Here is a 15,808-nt window from a genome sequence, read left to right as displayed (position 1 = left end):
TTCCTTCCATCTGTGTATTCCACAAAACTTAATGAAGATTGAAGCCATCACCATTATTGAGCAAGACTATTATAATTTTCCTTCAGTGCTGGGGATGGAATTCATGCAAGGTTAGCTCTCTACCTCTGAGCTACACCCCAACCCATAAAATGTGTATTTTCAATTCATTAGTTTGAGAACCATCTTCGCAGTTGCCCTATGTTGTCTCTTTTCAGTTGACCGGTCTGAGCGTCTCCAATGGGAAAGACCAACTTGTAGTGTTCCATACAAAAGATAACAAAGACCTCATCGTGTGCCTCTTCAGCAAACAGCCCACCCATGAGAGTCGAATTGGAGAACTTGTTGGTGTCCTGGCGAATCATTTCAAGAGGTAAAGTTTTATTTGTGAAACTAAGACAAGTTTTAAACATATGAATTCTTTTATCATAATTACCGATGAACTTGTTTTATGTCAATTTTAATCTATCTAGTTATTTTCCTCCATTAAGACAATTAAATCATCTGTTTCATAAAAGGTAAAAATAGTAACCAGGCTTAGCTTCAGGATTAGGAATGATCCTCTGCTTTCCCAGTCTCTAGCTGAACCAACAATGAGAGATTTCCCTCGTGGTTATTTCTTCACAGTGAATCCAAATGTAATTAAATCCAAACAATAGGAAAAATTACTTTATATTCTTACCATCACAGCTTCTCATTTGCTTCAAATATAATCAGTTCGTGTAGTTGCTATTACTATAAACAAATTAGAAGGCAGATTTAAGATAACATTTAGGTCTGTGAAGACTACAGAAATTCCCAGGAGAGGCAATAACTGCTACAAAAACTTGGATTCCTGGTGGCATATGGTATATTCTGAGAATCTCATAGAAAGCCCAGTTGATATCTGGGTGTTTGTGTTTGGGGGGTGATCTAAGAAATATAAACTGAGAGCAGATCCTGAGGGTGATGGGGACCAGCAAATGGATTATCTAAAACCAGGGGAGTGATTTTGTCTGGTTATTTATTGAAGTTGTTTTAGAGATGGAGTTTTTCTTCCCACAAGAGGTCATGGAGCATTTGGGAGGGACAGGTCTCTCCAAAGTCAAACGTTCTTCCCATTGTGGCATACCATCTTTGCATCCCCCATCCCATCTTGAGGCTAGGGGAAGATCACCAGCGACGATACAAGTGACGATACTGGTCCCTTTTCCTCCTAAAAGACATTTCTCACATTCCCAGAAATAATTGAGGACTCTTCAGCCATACCTTGTGCCAGTGTAGACTTGACTTTGTACCCTTCCTAAAGATGTTTAGACTCAGATGTCCCATGTCTAACTCTTCCATGTTTATTCTTGCTGATAAATGTATTGACTATAATTTTATAGGCAGTATACACAGGTCATTTAATGTTATTTACCCTTGTATTCTAGATCAAAATGGATCTTTAGATATTCCAAATTATATAGAGGTCTTCGAAAAGTGTCCTTCCAACTGCCAAATAATTATAAAGCTGAGAGTTTGTAATTTAGAATAGAAGGTAAAGACATGAAGGCATCTCTCAATAATTATAACTCCCACAAGCAGACTTATTTTTCTGCTAATATTTATTTATCACAAAGTATGGGCGTTTAAAGGAATTATGGTTTGTCATCTTGAATTCAGATGCTTGTAGTAACGATACACTAGTTTTTGCCTAGAGAATTGAAGTATTTTATCTCAATCTTAGTCCTTGTTTGGTGTCTCCGACTGACAGAAATAGAAACCACAGATCACTTCCTTTTTGTAGCATATGTGCTCTGAGATTTATTTCTAGGTGCATGCTTCCAATCTTTAATGTATGCAAGAATTTTAATTTAAGATTCATAAATGTATGGAGGCAAAAAAGGCTGTCAAGATGCTGGGTATTTCTGTTTATTCTTATTGTTTCTATCTTACACATTGAGAGATCAAGTAGTAATGAGACATAAAACCTGTCCCGACTGACCCCAGAGAAGTCAGGCTTGAAATTCGGACTTAAAGTTACAATCATCAAGCTTTTATTAACTTCACCTTTGTTCTGTTTTCCTTTATTGTCAAGTCTCATATCACTGGTATGACTTTGAAGTTCATGGTGTAGTTTTTTTGTGTCTTTTTGTGTTGTTGTTTTTTATTGGGGATTGAACCCAGGGACCTTTTTACACTGAGCCACATCCCCAGTCCTTTTTATTTTTTATTTTGAGACAGGGTCCCATAAATTACTAAGTCTGGCCTCAAACTTGCGATCCTCCTGCCTCAGCCTCCCGCATCACTGGGGTTACAGGCAATCACCACCACTCCCAGCCACATTGTGTTTTACAAGCATTATGATGTGACATGTAATCTTACTTGTCCCTGGGTTGACTTTGGATTTCCACAGGGGTGAGAGATTTAACTCCAGACCAATTCTTTATCTTCTATATCATTTCTCTGATCTGCATTTTGAGTTTTCTAGTCAGTAGTTGGGAGGAAAGGGCTCAAGATTTCAAATATTAACAGGTTGATTTGAACAGGAGTCATTGTCTTTAAAAAATTATTAAGAGAGAGGATGAGAACTTGAAAGCCCACAAACAAAAATTCATTTGAGAGATTTTGAAAAAAAGAGTATCTCATTTCATTAGGTTAGTCCAGCACTGTACCCCTAACAAACCAGGGTAACACAAGAAAAGAATATGGTTGTCCAGTCCCACTTTAGTGAGGATTTTTTTTTAAATCCTCAATAAAATGCCCACAAATTGGATTCAAGAGAGTTTCAAAAGCACACATGAGGGCTGGGGAGATAGCTCAGTCGGTAGAGTGCTTGCCTTGCAAGCACAAGGCCCTGGGTTCGATCCCCAGTACCAAAAAAAAAAAAAAAAAAACACATGATTAAGCAATGAGGTGGTCCTGAGAACTCAAGGGCAGTGGGATCCATGGAGATCGGTAACCTATTCACCAGATTAAAGAGGAAAGAATTCCATCTTCCCAATAAAGACACAAGTGCTACTTGATAAAAGGCTATGCTGACCACTAATAAATGAACACACAAACCAAATGGTTAAATGCAGGAATGGGAACAAGCAAAAAGCAAATTTGCAGCTGCCTATCAAAGTCAGTTGAGCAGAAATGGTTCCGTGACCATCACCCAGTGGGCCTGTGGTCTCAGGATGTATCTCCTAAGTTGTGATGTTCGCAGTGAGGGGAAGGATGCAAGCACGCTGAGGGAAGAAGTGACCTTGTGCACAGGACATGGAAGTCTGGAGAGAGGATAACGTGAGGCACAACCCGATTGAAACTCTAGGATACCCCTAGCGGAACAGCCTTCTCTCTTCAAGGGTGGTCATTCGGCAAGGGGCTTCCCCCACTCAAAGAAAATGATAAACCAAAAGAAAAGAACAAGAGAACTATGCATAGGCAATACAAAAATAAGGAACAAAGGGAGTCAGCAAAAGCAGATGAGAAATAAATTTTACATTAAAAACTGGTGGGGGCCTGGGGTTGTAGCTCAGTGGTAGAGCGCTCGCCTAGCATGTGAGGCACTGGGTTTGATCCTCAGCACCACATAAAAATAAATAAAATAAAGATATTGTGTCCATCTACAACTAAAAAAGAAAAGACATAGGCTTTTGAGAAAAAGAAGTGTGGGGGGCAGACAGACCCAAGATTCAGTGACGGGGACTAGACCTACCCTCCTGCCTTAAACAACAAAAAGTAGGCAGGACATGTGAAGTGACCATTTTCAAGACCTGGGGCATCAGAGAGCAAAGGATGTGTTCCCCGAGAGGTAAGAGAGAGAAGGTGACCCCATGATCCTGCCACGAGGGAACTGCCAAGCCATCTGCTTGCAGGAAACCCAAGTGGAACCCAGCAGATATCCCTGAGCCACAGAAGCTGAAAGGAGAGTCTGGGGAGACCAAGATAGCTCAGTGTGCAGGTCAAAGTACCACAAGCTCCAGAGGTCTGTGTAGGATCCCCTCAGGTATTCTGCACAGTACTGATCAGTGCGTGAGGAAGAAAACTACCCACGCCTGGGAGTGAACCAGCTGAGAGGACCAGCTGGAGCCGGCCCAGCACTCGCACTGAGCAGGAGTAGCATCTGTCCTACAGGAATAGAGCAGCTCATAATTCACAGAGTGTTTGAGCGAAGACTCGGGAGGGTTTACCTCAGCAGAGGGAAATAATTGGCCCTAGAATAAATGCTGCTGTGGTAAATACTGCCAAATAAATCTCAATAGCAAGACTCAAAGGATCAAACTGCTTCCAACTAATTTATGTCCTGGAGCAAAACTCATGAATATTTAAAGGAATATAGAAATTTCCAAACTCAACAAGGTAGAATTCACCTGAATGCCTGACATGCAACCTGAGATTAAGAATCATGCAAATAGGTGGAAATACACAATCATTGTGAGGAAAAAAATCATCCGATTGAGACCAGCCCAGAACTGACAAGAGTGTAGGAATTAGCAGATACTGACACTAAAAGTTATTACAACAATGTCAGATGTTTGTAAGTTAATTAGAGACATGGAAGATATTTAAAAAACACACATCAGACTTCCAGATGAAAAACACCCTGATGTTTGTAATACTTCATGATTAAAAACAAAAAAGACAAAGCTTTTCACTTTGTCCAGTAAATTTCTCCTCATCACCATCTTCTCTAATGAGCTAAGCCAGATCTTTCCTTCCATATGAATCCTGCAACTAAATGTGACTAAGCACAAGTTAGGCTCTTTCTGTCCCCTCCTGCAGCTGTGTTCGTCCTGTACCTGTCATCTCTGCCTCCCCAAGCACCCACCCACACACTTTTCATCTTTTCTAGAACATCTGAAGAGGCTTTCTTTTTTCCTTGATGCTGGGTATGGAACCCAGGACCTCTTGCATGCTAAGCAGGTGCTCTATCACTGAGCCACACCTCCAGCCCTGAAGACAGGTCTCTGATAATGTGTAGGCCAAAGGGCAACATTAAGAATATTTAGGCCCAGAGGCATAGCTCAGTGGTAGAGCACATGTCAAGCATGCACAAGGCCCTGGGCTCAGTCTCCAGTACTGGAAAAGAAAATTGTTTTAATGACCAGTATGGCTCAAGCACAGACCAATCAGAACAGGTGCCACCTGGAAGCATCTGATACAGCCACACCAGCAGGTGCAGGCTATACTCCACAAATCAGGAATTCCACCAGCCAGAGAAGCCAGGGCCCAACGTCCAATACATCTGGGATACGCCAGCGAGCTTACACAGGTGTCTTTACCACAGTACTTCTCAGTTCCTTTGCTCACTTTAAATGCAGTCAGTACAAGGAAATTCTACCTACACTGATGTCAAACCATTCAAAATATAGGAAGTAGGGGCAAAAGGCAAGAAAGGTGTGTATAGCAAACTACCTTTAATGTAAAAAAAGTTTTAAGGAGTTTCTCTCTCTCTCTCTCTCTCTCTCTCTCTCTCTCAAATATATTTATGAATAGTATCTATATTATAGTTATCATTGCAATTTTGATATAAATGGTATGCAACATACACCATTCTTACCTTGCCTTTTCCCCTACTTAACAATACACAGAGATACAGATATGTATACACACACGTATAATTATGTATATTATAGACTGTATCTGGAAAGATATGCCAGAAATGGGTAACAGCATTTGTCTCTGGAGAGGGGACTGCAACTCCTCAGTACTCGGGGGAAAAAAAGGCAGTAGGCAGATTTTTAGCATGTTATAGATGGTTCTGAATTCATTTTCTTTCTTATTTAAAAAGGTAGAATAAAATCATCTAAGCAAATGATCCAGCTCATGGCATTTCGAAATCTTGAAATAATCCCAGCAGAACCTCTTGGAACCTCACGTGAACGCAGAGCAGGGTTGTGGTTCTGTGGCTCTGGTGGTCAGCCAATCTGCTTCGCAGAGGTTGTAAAGATGGCACACTGGACTCTTGGTTTGCATGTCATTCTCTCAGCAGTGACTACCTGCTGGGAGTGAGCTTTTCTGCCCACTAGTAAACAGATGGTCTCACATTGGCTGCCCTAACTAGGGAGTCACCAGAAACCCTGCAATATTAAGCTGTCACAGGACCCATCTGCCCTAAGCAGCTGTCCAGGCATTTGCCTGTCTGGATGCTGGAAACCTCAGTATAACCCCAGTCTCAGGCACTGAAATTTCTTATTCTTCCTGTTCTATTTCTGTGGATAAAGGCCAGAAGTCAGTGCCATCTGCTTCTTGTTTGTCACAGCAGAACCTTTAATATCTGCTTCACTGAAGGAGCACCATTACTGAATTTATCTGAACATTTGACCTGCGTCTCTGTTGTAGTTTTCTTGTGTTCTTTTTAACGCTCCCTTAAAGCCACCGGCAGGCTCATAGGCAGAAGCAGGTCATTGGTTGGCCGCTGCACATCTCTTTTGCTGCCCAGGGAGTGCAGGCAAGTGGCCAGGAGAGATGAGGCCTCCCGGCAGGAGGTGAAGGAAGCAGAGGGGCTGGGCCACCTCCTGAGGTCTTGGCTCCCAGCCCCCAGTCCAGCCGTCTGCTGCCCACTGCCTTCCTGCTGCTGCCGGTGTGTCTGCTCGCAGTACAGGTTTGCACGGTCCTCAATCTGTATTTCTAGGCAGCTTTCCCCAAATGCCTGGCTACTCATCATAGTAATTTATATTCCAACTAAAAATATATAAGTAAAATAAGCATAGTTGAAAATAATGTAGATTGCCAACATAGAGGATTGGTTGATTAAATGTTAGTCATCTCAAGGAAGTATTTGGGCTATTTAAAATTGTGATTATTGAAGGCATCTAATTTATGATGACAGAAAAATAAATGACCACAATTCCCCTTCTTCTACCTTCCAATAGAGATATACATAACACATAGGAGAGATGCCAGCTTATTCACGTCACCCACAGGCCTGCCCCCAACTATCCCGTGGAGAGTGGCTCTCCACTCCACCCCAGCAGCTCCTTCCCACCCCCACCCGTGGTTCCCACTGTGTGCTCACCCCGCCACTGACAAGCCACACCTCTGCTGGTGCATTTGTTTACTGCACATGTTCCAACTGAAATATAAGCTCCACGTGAGCAGAGACTGTTTCTGCTGTGCTCCGCAGTTTCCCTAGTGTTCAAAACAGTGCCTGGCACTTAGAAGGTTCTCTGTAAACACTAGTTGAATACTGATTGTTAGATGGATCGTTGCTGGCTGATACAGCCCATGGACAGTAGGATACCTCTGGCTCTTCTCCCTGATGCGTGCACCTTGCCTTCCAGAAGATGGTACCTCAGTCTTCCTTCCCTTTTACAGTGTCCTTCCCTTCATGAATACTCTTTTCTGGTATTGATTCTAGGATTACAGCTCTAAGCATTGTAATGCATCTGGGGACAGAACGATTAGATATTTCAAGATATTAAGTCAGCAGCTAAAGGGGTCTGGGCTGGAAGAGGCCTGGGTATGTTATATGCTGAGGGCTGCAGCTTTTCATTCACTTTTCTTTAACAACCAAAGAACTAGGAATAATTTCAGACTCTTCTTGTCAGTTAGCTGATGAGGAAGCAGGATGTCGGGGTTCCTGCTCGGATCAGCAGTTTCTTAATAAGTAAAAGACTTTGAAACCACAACCAGAGGCTGTGCACATAAGTCAGCTCTCCAGCTTAAAAGCTGAGCCAGGAATTCTAACTATAAGCAGGTGGACTGCAGGAAGGAACCCAGAAGAATCCATTTGCTCCTTTTATATGAGAACTCTAGGATGAAAAGATGTCTCCTTATTTATGGGGCCTATGAGGAAAGAAATTAATAGTAAGAAGATGTAAACAATAAGACTGAAAAGAAAAAAGCAAAGTTTATTTCTTAAAAGAATTACAACAGGAAATTGATATTATAGCAACTATCTGCGTCAAGAAAGCATGGATTCTACATAGAAGATGAAGGCAATATGACTGACAGATGAAGACAGAGCTGAGAAAGGAATAAGAATGTTGTTATTTGAATTAAGTAAGAAAAGACATTAAAGAATGTAAATCAATATAAAAATCTGAAAATAGTAGTTGATATTACAGAAGATAGAATTGATCTGAAAGAAAAGTTTGAAGCTGTATGCAGTGGCACACACCTGTAATCCCAGCAACTCAAGAGGCTAAGGCAGGAGGATCACAAGTTCAAGGCCAGCCTCAGAAACTCAGAGATTCTGTCTCAAAAAATAAAAGGACTGAGGATGTAACTTAGTGGTAAAGTGCCCTTAGATCCCATCTCCAACACCAAAAGAATAGAAGAAAAAAAAGAAAAGAAAGAAAAAGTCTCCCCTCATGCAGAAGAGGAGGGCACTCACTTAAAAATTTAACAGAACAAAACAGATTGAACACAAAAAGTTTACAATAAGGACTGGTGCTGGGACTCAGTGGTACAGTGCTCACCTAGCATGCGTGAGGCCCTGGGTTCAATCCTCAGAACCACATAAAAATAAAATAAAGTTTTTGTGTCCAACTACAACTAAAAAATATATTTTAAAAAAAGTTTACATTGAAATGATGGGTGTACTTGAAAAAGAATAAGTACACGTAATACTATATTTCATGGATTCTAAGTACATTTTAAAAATTTTTAACATCTGTGAAAACCGGGATGTAAATTAACGGATTCTCACAGTTACAATGGACAGCATTTTATCATTCCTAGCAGTTCACAGGATACAGCTAACAAAGGAGGTGTCTTATATTCAATAAAATGTGGTAATTTAAAGCATTCTAGAAGAAAATATTGCTATACTGAAAGCACCTTGTCTGAAAATCTAGAGTACCTATTGTCACCATAATGACCTTTTTTAATTCTGAAGAGTAACAAATATATACATAGATTATTTTTATTACATGTATGATTTATGATATGTGATATATACACATACTCAGTTGCAACTGAGTATATTTATATGCATGTTATATATATATGGCATATAATGTGTGTATAGATATGTAGATTTTATTTTCTTTTTTAAGCACACAGATCTAGGGATGGTGTAAGATTCCCCCACAAAGAAAGAAAAATTGGGATTGCCTTCGGTGATAGTAAATGCCAAAATGCATTGGAGCAACAGCTTTCATTTTTTGAGGGAAAAAGTGTAGTGTTCAAGAATTACATGCCCAACTAAGTTGTCGTTTGTGTTTAACTGTCAGTCGCCTGAGAAAGCATGTGTGCTCCTGAGGCTCTCAGGAACGGAACAGCTGTGATCCGGGAGTCCAAGGCTGTCGCGACCTCCATCTTGCATCTTCACTTTATTTCCCAGCTTCGCTGTCCCACAGTAGCCTCTTCAACGTGATTGGAAATGTCTGAATATAACTCCCAGGATCCCACTTCCAGCTTTGCCTCCAGTGAGGACATCAGGGCCGTGTTCTTGAGACTGTCATCCAGAAATCCCAGGAAAGTGTTCCCACTAACTGGTAACCATAGCCAGAACAGCAGGATTGCCACTCGTTGTAAGACACCTACCCCCATGGAAGTCACTATGACCAGAGAAGTAGGAGCTTCTCAGAACATGGCGGTCTCCAGTCCAGGGGACAAGCATTTTTTGGAAGAGGATGAGGCAGAGTGGCTAGGAATGCTTGGGGTCATGCATTCACAAGAAGCATTTCTCACAAGAAGCAGAAGTGAAGCTAGGTGGGAAAAACAAATACTATAGCTTTGTTTTAGATTGTGAACCAAAAGAAACCATATAAAAGACCATCAGAATGAACATGGTTAAATGTTTTGGATTTAAAAGAAAGAGGGAGAGAGAGAGAGAGAGAGAGAGAGAGAGAGAGAGGGAGGGAGAGAGGGAGGAAGGAAGGAAGGAAGGAAGGAAGGAAGGAAGGAAGGAAAGAAAGAAAGAAAGAAATAGCATGCAGTTGAGAAGAAGAAAAAAAAAAGTCTTTGTGTATCAGGGCTTCTTAAAGTGTATGCTGCATGTACATTGGCATCCCCCCAGCTTGCTTGTTCAATAGGCAAATCCAAGGCCATCCCAGGCATCTAAGCCATCATCCCTAAGAATCCACACCCTTGCTAAGCCACCACAGTGGTCCCTATATACACCAAAGTTTGAGAGCTGCTGTCTTCACAAGCTGACTTAGCAAACAACCCAGATAAGCACATTGGTTTGATAGGGCCAATTTGCTAAAGCCATTGGGACAAACATAGGTTTTTCAAAAAAAAATGAAATCACTACCTGTTCATGTTTTTTAAGTTATTTCCTAAGTGCTAAATAAACCTCCCCAACTGCCCTAGTGAAGAGAAGGCAGAAGGGGTACAGGAGCAATGGAAGTTAGAAATGAGATAAGAATTGGCAGAGAAGTCACACAGGACCTGGAGGAGCTGCCAGTCATTCTCGGCATGGTTTTTATTTTATTTTATTTTATTTATTTTTTTTAATTGTATACAAATGGGATACATGTTGTTTCTCTATTTGTACATAGAGTCAAGGCATACCATTTGTGTAATCATACGTTTACATAGGGCAATGATGTTTATTTTTTTTCCCTTCCCCCCCACCCCTCCCACCCCTCTTTTCCCTCTATACAGTCCTTCTTTCCTTCATTCTTACCGCTCTCCTTATCCCTAACCCTAAACCTAATGCTAACCCCTCCCACCCCCCATTATATGTCCTCATCTGCTTATCAGCGAGATCATTCGTCCTTTAGTTTTTTGAGATTGGCTTATCTCACTTAGCATGATATTCTCCAATTTCGTCCATTTGCCTACAAATGCCATAATTTTATCATTCTTCATTGTGGAGTAATATTCCATTGTATAAATATGCCACAGTTTCTTTATCCATTCATCAACTGAAGGGCATCTAGGTTGGTTCGGCATGGTTTTTAATTAGCCTAAGAAGTTTACAGTGAGGTCCCACCTGCCCGATCCCAGAGGGGAAACCACACCTGCAGTAGTAGGCCTCTTCTTGATAAACTTAACCTGTTTATTCAGACACTCAAGCCAACTGCCATACATAAAAGAGTACAGAGAAATCTTAAAAGGTTTCCAGCATGACTAAGCCAGGACCACAGTCACACTGGTGAGGGGGCACTGCTGCTGTCTGCTGTGAACATGTACCGACTCCATTTCTCTCCCTGTGCATTGAGGAGCCACTGCCCTCAGCCAGAGCTCCCTGAGAGGATGTGCAGGGCCACATAGGCACCTGCTTTTATGATGGGGGTTTTTGGGAGGTTGGTGCAGATCAAAGCCACTTATATGCTTTATGATGTCTCTGTCATTGCCTTTCATGTTGAAAGAGTAAATCCAAAAGTGCTGGAAAATTGATGATCTTTTCAGCATCTCTGCAGGTAGATAATGTACATTCAGAGCAGTCGTATTACTTTTTTAAAGGCCATAGCACTAAACTCACAACACAGGTTAAAATGGAGATACCGTGAGGTATTCATGGAGTCAGCAAATGATTAGTGAACAATACCCTGGTCTGTGCTATCTTTTGGATATTTTTCCCTAAATTGAATGTCAGGTATAATGGCATTTTAAAAAGCTTTCTTAAAGTCTAAATTTCAGGTCCTGTCTGCTGTATTGGAAGCAGGGTTTTATATAAGCATAACACATTTAGCCAAGTGTTTCATCTGCAGTAACCACCATTCCATGTTCATGCCATCATTCAGCAGCCACCCACCCTGGTCGGCTACGGGTCAGAGGGATATAAAGATGGGCCTTCCACTCCCTTCTCTTTCAACAGCTCTGAATTCCATGAGAAAGAAGGCACGCGGTTACGAAGTGGGGAATAGGGCAGGAGTTTCCCCAGAGAATGAAGCAGAATATGCAAAAGCTTGGCGGGTAGAAGCGTCCTGGTACATTCAGAGAACTGGGTAACTGCAGGGGACCAAAGGGACGGTAGCAAGAAATGAGACTGGAAAAATAAGCAGGAGCTTATAAAAACCCCTGTGTCAGAACATTTGAACTTTATCATTTAAATAATGGGGAGAAATGAGTACAAAAATGTAAAACAGTTCAGTGAGACAAAACCTAATGACACAGACACCATTCTGCCTGGACATGCTCGAAAATGCAAGATATTTATCCACTTAAGGGAAGCAGGGCCTGGGGACCAGTTTATGTAGAACACATAAACATGGCCTGCACGTGCCAAAAGGGGTGCAGTGACACAGAAAGAGCAAGCAAGGGTGGAGTTCTTTAGAAAGGTAGATGCATCCCTCACTAATAAAACCGGAAATCAGAAGCTCTCATAGGAGAAACTCTGTCATCAAATTCCCTCACCTTTGCAGCTTCCCAGCTGCTTGCTCTTTTGGCTACCTGTAGAGTTATTAGCAATTAAAATCCCTAAAATGAGAAGGATCTAGATCACCACCGTCAAGAACAGCACGGAATCAGGAGGTTAAAGAACCTTCATTCCATCCTATAGCCATTTGCTTGGAGGAGAAATTTACCAGGGGAATAATGGAAATATTTATTTGGGGGAAGGGAAGGTTTGGATCTGGGGACATTTGGTTTGCCCAGCAGCCCCTTCGAGGAACTTCCTCTCCCTATCACACATCTGCACGTTTCCAGCAGAGGCGATTTATCCTTCCATGGCCCTCCTCCCTGGGGGAGCTGAGTCGTGTGGGAATGAATGGCACCTGACCCAAGCTAGACCTCTTTTCCCACCTCAAGCTTTTCAGGCTTTGGGCCAGAGAAGACTTACAGGTCTCTGCTTCTCGTGTGTCTGAAGGGGAACACTTGGGAGCATGTTTCCAAAGGTGCAGGAGCTGGTCTCAGTGAGAGAACAGCATATAATAGAGTGGACAAGAAGCAGAGGCTTGAGTGGCACATGCCTGACTCCCTCCGGGCCAGATTGGCCTATCTGGTCTTCAGAGTAGATGCGGTGTTTGATTGTAAGATTTTGTACAGTGTGAAGCAGGTTAGTTCACCAATGCAAACTGAATATGGTTGACAGAATTTACTGTACTCTTAGAATTGTTGGAGGATGAATTCTTGTTTGTTGTTGTTTTTATTATTTTTATTTTATATTTTATTTGTTCTTCTTAGATATACATGACTATAGAGTGTATAGACTGTATACAGACATGGAGTATAACTTATTTTAATCAGGATTCCATTCTTGTGGTTGTATGTGATGTGGAGTTATACTGGTCATGTATTCATATATGAACACAGGAAAGTTATGTCCCATTCATTCTACTGTCTTTCCTATTGCCATCCCCCTCCCTTCCCTTCATTCCCCTTTGTCTAATCTGTGAACTTCTATTCTCACCCCTTATTGTGTGTTAGCATCCACATATCAGAGAGAACATTCAGCCTTTGGTTTGGGGGGGTACTTATTTCACTTATCATGATTGATAATCTCGAGTTCCATTCATTTACCGGCAAATGCCATAATTGCTTTCTTATTAATGACTAAGTAATATTCCATTGTGTATACATACCACATTTTCTTAGACCATTCATCTATTGAAGGGCACCTAGGCTGGTTCCATAGCTTAGCTATTGTGAATTAAGCTGCTATAAACATTGATGTGGTTGTGTCACTGTAGTGTGCTGATTTTAAGTCCTTTGGGTATGTACCGAGAAGTAGGATAACTGGGTCAAATGGTGGTTCCATTCCGAATTTTCTGAGGAATCTCCATACTAATTTCCAGGGTGGTTGCATCAGTTTGCAGTCTCACCAGCAACGTATGAGTGTGCCTTTTCCCCAAATCTTCACCAACATTTATTGTTACTTGTATTCTTGATAATTGCCATTCTCACTGGAATGAGATGGAATTTCAGTGTTGTTTTGATTTACATATCTCTAATTGCTAGAGAGTTTGAGCATTTTTTCATATATTTTCTGACCATTCATATTTCTTCTGCAAAGTGCCTATTCAGTTCCTTTGCCCATTTATTGATTGGGCTATTTAGGTTTGTTTGTTTGTGTTGCAGTACTAGGGATCGAACCCAGGGCCTTGTGCTTGCAAGGCAAGCACTGTACCAACTGAGTTATCTCCCCAACCCTGTTATTTAGTTTTTTTGGTGTGAAGTTTTTTGAGTTCTTTATTCATGGAGGATGAATTCTTATTTTCCTTTTAGCAGCGTGCTTCCACCAGTAGGCATCCTACCACTGAGCCACATCCCCAGTCCTTTTCATTTTTTATTTTGAGGAAGAACCTCACGAAGTTGCTGAGGCTGGCATTGAACTTACAATCCCTCTGCCTCAGCCGCCTAAGCAGGTGGGTGTCACCTTGCCCAGATGTTCAACAGCAACAGTGTTTTAAAGAAGGCTTTTGGGTTGGTTTAGTCTTTTAATGAATTATAGCAGAAAATGTATTACACTCAGATTTGCAGTGTGTGTGGAGTTTATGGCAAATGGTCAGGGAAGGACATGCTGCTCTTAGATGCTTTTATGTAAGCATAGAGCTCTTCAGGAGGTTTGGGAAAGTCCACACAAGCGTTCCCAACTAGCAGTGCCAGACAGTAGAGTTCAATTATTAGAAGTCATCTACCTACGTTCCGGGTCATGCAGATCCACATTGTTCCTAGAATCTGGCACTTTCCACTTTGCAAACCAGTTCCCAAAATACAAAGCAATTGTAAAAATGCACAGGTGTAGCATTTCCTATGGGAATTTTAGTTGATGCTAAATTTTGATATCTTCTCTGATATTTTCCATTTGATATTTAGTATTATCCCATCTATCTGCCAAATGACTTTATTTTTCAGAATTCACCCATTTACCCAAAACGCCTCTCTTTTGACTCTTTACAGTTTGTAACAATTCACTTAGGCAGGATGGCAATTGATGGCTTTTGAGGACTTCTACAAAGTTGTAAGTGGTCAATTTTTATTTTGTTCTCCTAACAGTTTTAAACAGTATGACTCTGGCCCCACCAGTGCAGCCAGAAGTAGCTAGAACAGAGGAAAAAAGGGGAAAGAGAGGAGAACCTGTGCCCAGAATATCTACTTGCTAATCCCACTGAGGAGGGAGACTGAGAAAGGGCCAGAGGGAAAGACCAGGGGGCAGCAAGGGGTGGACTGAAGGTCAAGGGAGAGTCTGACGCCAAGAACACCCAGTGCGCCTACCAGCCCTGACAGTCCACCCAACAAAAATAGGGGGAAAACAGCTGTGGTAAATATGCAAACATTTGGCAAATTGGTTTTTCAGCAGATTGAACCTTTGATGAATAGGTTACTTTTTATCAGCGAATTATTCTAGTTCATAGTGAGTTCCCTCCTTTGCTTAAGCTAATATGAATGAGGTTTCTGTCCCTCATCTCCAAGAAAATCCTAACCTAATGAGTCTCCAGAAAAATAATACCAAAACTGAGGGAGGAATGTGACTTTTTAAACAAGGATAGGACAGCTCTCGCCACTCAGATCATACAGATAGAAGGTGTTTTATTTGACCCAGCAGGTGAATTTTTGAAACTAAAAATAAGCACTAACAGGGAATGTGAAGTCCAACTTGGAGAAAGAGCAACTAGATGATTATTAGCTTAGACCTCCGGGCCAGATGACCCCTGCACTCCTGGAAATCTCTGTGCTGTCATAGGGGAGAAAAGGGGCCCAAACACTGAAGACCGGTCAAGGGTCTCCTAGTTTTCCAAATGTGAACAGAGACCCCAAAAGTAAAACCATTGTTGAACCTGACGTAAATTTTCAACAAAATTCCAAAATTGTCATAATTTACAAATACTTAAAGGAAAAATGCTACAAAAATCAGCATAAAGCTAATTAAAAGAAATTGAATAAAACTAGCGTGAGTTTCTTGAAACAACCTAAGATGAAGACCTACTCACCAGATTTGCTGGTGGCACAAACCCAGGAAGGATAACTTATATTTCGGATGACAGAATCAGGAATCCATTATCTTGACAAGCTAGAATAACAA

The 15,808-nt window shown here is 41.4% G+C and overlaps 1 protein-coding gene across 1 annotated transcript in view; it reads left to right on the top strand.

Annotated features, from left to right (window-relative positions):
* The window catches only part of Myo1d (myosin ID), a 309,366-nt gene that overhangs the window by 217,276 nt on the left and 76,282 nt on the right, over positions 1 to 15,808 (top strand). Inside the window, 1 exon segment of the mRNA XM_047547346.1 lies at positions 216 to 370. Coding sequence (XP_047403302.1) covers positions 216 to 370 — 155 coding nt within the window.

Source organism: Sciurus carolinensis, chromosome 3, assembly GCF_902686445.1.
Source record: "Sciurus carolinensis chromosome 3, mSciCar1.2, whole genome shotgun sequence".
Classification (NCBI taxonomy): domain Eukaryota; kingdom Metazoa; phylum Chordata; class Mammalia; order Rodentia; family Sciuridae; genus Sciurus; species Sciurus carolinensis.
Note: the sequence above shows the minus strand (reverse complement) of the source record. Positions and strands in the feature narration are given on the sequence as shown.